Consider the following 2,797-nt stretch of genomic DNA (forward strand, 5'->3'; position numbering starts at 1 on the left):
CAAACCCTACCATTCTGTGAAAAGTCCAAGGTCTTTTTTTTTTTTTTTCCCTCTAATAGCTGATATGATAGCAAATTGCTAGGACCACATACTTCTGTACAGTAGTGTGACTAGAGCATGCAGGGGAATTAATCTCTTCTAGGAGGTAGGTTGACTGTTTCAATATACAGTTGCATTACAGATGTAATGTTTAGTAGACCAAGTGAATATAAAACTGAATTCTGGGGCAAATGCTTCACAATCAGATTTGTGGTATCAGCTGGCAATCTAGGCTTCTCTATAGGGAATGCTGGTATTTATAACTGAACTTGCTACTGTCTTTCAGTGTAGACATAGGCATTACTGTCAGTAGTGTGTGTTTTTAATTATTAAACCTCTACAGACATGTGATGCTGCCAAGAGAACTTTCAAAACAAGTGCCGAAATCCCATCTAATGTCCGAAGAGGAGTGGAGACGACTTGGTGTTCAGCAAAGTCTTGGCTGGGTTCACTATATGATCCACGAGCCAGGTAAGCACATCTGAACAGCATTAGACGAACAAAAGTCTGAACTATCAACTGCCTGGTGCTGAATTGAAACGTGTAGTGCATATTTGCTCCTGCTGTGGAACCTAGCTGGAGGTCACTACTGAATGTTTAGACTCCTCTGTATTTCCTTGCTATTTCAGCCACTTGGCAACAAGGGCAACATAACTGTTATTTTAAGCCTTCATATCTTGCTCCCAGAACTGCAAAATGCTAGCCTTGTCCTAGGTATGCATGGTCTACCAGTAGACAAAGCATGCCAGGCTGGACACTGTTCCTACCTCTGCCTATAAAAATAGGCTTCTTGTAAGCTCTTGAATAAAGTTAGTATTTCAGTGACAGAGCCAAACTTTATGTGGCAGCATATGTTTATCATAAAGTTGACACACCTACTTTTCATACAAAAACTTAATAAATGCTCATGTAGACAAGAACTGTGGTGGTTTAGCCCCAGCTGGCAACTAAGCACCACGCAGCTGCTCACTCACTCCCCCTCCTGCAGTGGGATGGGGGAGAGAATTAGGAAAAAAAACCTCGTGGGTTGAGATAAACATGGTTTAATAGGACAGAAAGAAGGAGACAATGATAATACCAACAAAGGAATGTACAAGAACAAGTGATGCCCAATACAGCAATTTCTCACCACCCAGTGATCGACAGCCCATCCCCAAGCAGCGATTTGTGCCCCTCAGCCAACTCCAGTTTATGTACTGGGCATGATGTCGTATGGTAGGGAATATCTCTTTGGCCAGCCTGGGCCAGCTGTCCTGGCTGTGTCCCCTCCCAGCTTCCTGTGCACCCCCAGCCTGCTCGCTGGCAGGCCAGCATAAGAAGCTGGACTGTCCTTGACTGCTCAGCAACAACCCAAAACATCAACACATTATCAACAGTTTCTCATCCCAAATCCAAAACACAGTCTTACACCAGCTTCTGTGAAGAAAACCAGCTCTATCCTGGCTGAAACCAGGACAAAGGTCCTGTATTAATGCTCTGAAAAGTCTACAGTATAGTTTCAACTCTAGCTATACAGTCTACTAAAAGGCAGCACTCAAAACCAGTTGTTGAATTAACAGTCTGTGAAGCCCTAAAACTCTGCCAGCTAGGATGTACTGAAAACTGCCTTTCAAGGTAACTTACCATTGACAAGCCTGACTAAAAAGTAACTGGTGACAGACAAATTGCAGCAGTGTGCAGCTGCAAGTTCCTGAAGAACCAGGTAAAGAAATTAGCATTAACCTTCCAGCATTCCCCTTACCTTTGATACTTTGGGCTTTTTTGGAGGAGTTCAGAATTAAGTCTTATCAATAGTTAATACAGCCAGCTTACATTCTTAAAGTGTCTCTTGTTGATGCTTGACATTATGTACCTAACAAGCACAGCATCAGCAGTTTGTTAGTCTGTTACAGCAACAAAGCTCATCAAATAGCCTGGTGTAGAGAAGGACAGGGTTAGTACCAATACTCTATTTTTTCCAGTACTCGCTTTCCTTAAGTATCTTAAGTTTATGATACTGGCAACATTTGGTATTTCAAAAGCACCTGTTTGTTGTAAAGTTACTGCAAAGTTGGTCTGTAAATACTACACATGGGGTCGTATTTGTGGATTTGACGACTTAATCTCTTTATTAATTGACAGCAAACTTCAACTATTGTTCAAGGCTTCTTAAATGGCAGAAATCCCGGTAATCAAGACTTAGGGGACAGACTCACACTTTGTTCAATTTTATTTCCACAGAACCACATATTCTTCTCTTCAGAAGACCTCTTCCAAAGGATGAGCAGAAATGAACCATCATCTAGAAATCTCCTAAATCTTCTGGAACTATGTATATGAATGTATATATGTTGGTAGTATTCAGTGAATACTTTAAAATGTACAAAACTTACAACCGTACCTGTGCATGAGCTGTATTATTCACAGCAACAAAGCTCAGTCAAATGCAATTCCAAGTAGGCTGCTATGGTGTTCAAAGAGTGAATATATCTTCTTTTAATGTAAGTGCCTATCTGAATTTTCAATGAATTTTATTAAAGTCGACATGTTGCATGTTCTCACTAGATTATTGAACACAGGTAGCAAGTGATAACTTTTGCACTCAGCTTCTCTGCTGAAGTGTAGCATGTTCAAATCCAGTAGCTTACCTGTTTAGTAGTTGGCATAAAGAAATAATTTTATTTTTAATGCTTTTAAACCTAGTGTCTAGAGTTTTGATTCACAGGACAAAACAAATATTCATTGTCCAACAACTTAAGAGTACCTACTTAAGGAAAAA

At 40.4% G+C, this 2,797-nt stretch overlaps 1 protein-coding gene across 1 annotated transcript; it reads left to right on the forward strand.

The window, feature by feature from the left end:
- Positions 1 to 382: 382 nt before the first annotated feature.
- Positions 383 to 2,312, forward strand: LOC104614231 (cyclin-dependent kinases regulatory subunit 2; the record flags this gene model as incomplete). Its single annotated transcript, XM_010283618.1, has 2 exons — positions 383 to 510; positions 2,260 to 2,312. Coding segments are annotated over 2 exons (181 nt in total), but the record flags the coding sequence as incomplete, so codon positions are not given.
- Positions 2,313 to 2,797: the final 485 nt, after the last annotated feature.

The sequence above is a fragment of the Phaethon lepturus genome, unplaced genomic scaffold (genome assembly GCF_000687285.1).
Source record: "Phaethon lepturus isolate BGI_N335 unplaced genomic scaffold, ASM68728v1 scaffold3713, whole genome shotgun sequence".
Taxonomy (NCBI): Eukaryota; Metazoa; Chordata; class Aves; order Phaethontiformes; family Phaethontidae; genus Phaethon; species Phaethon lepturus.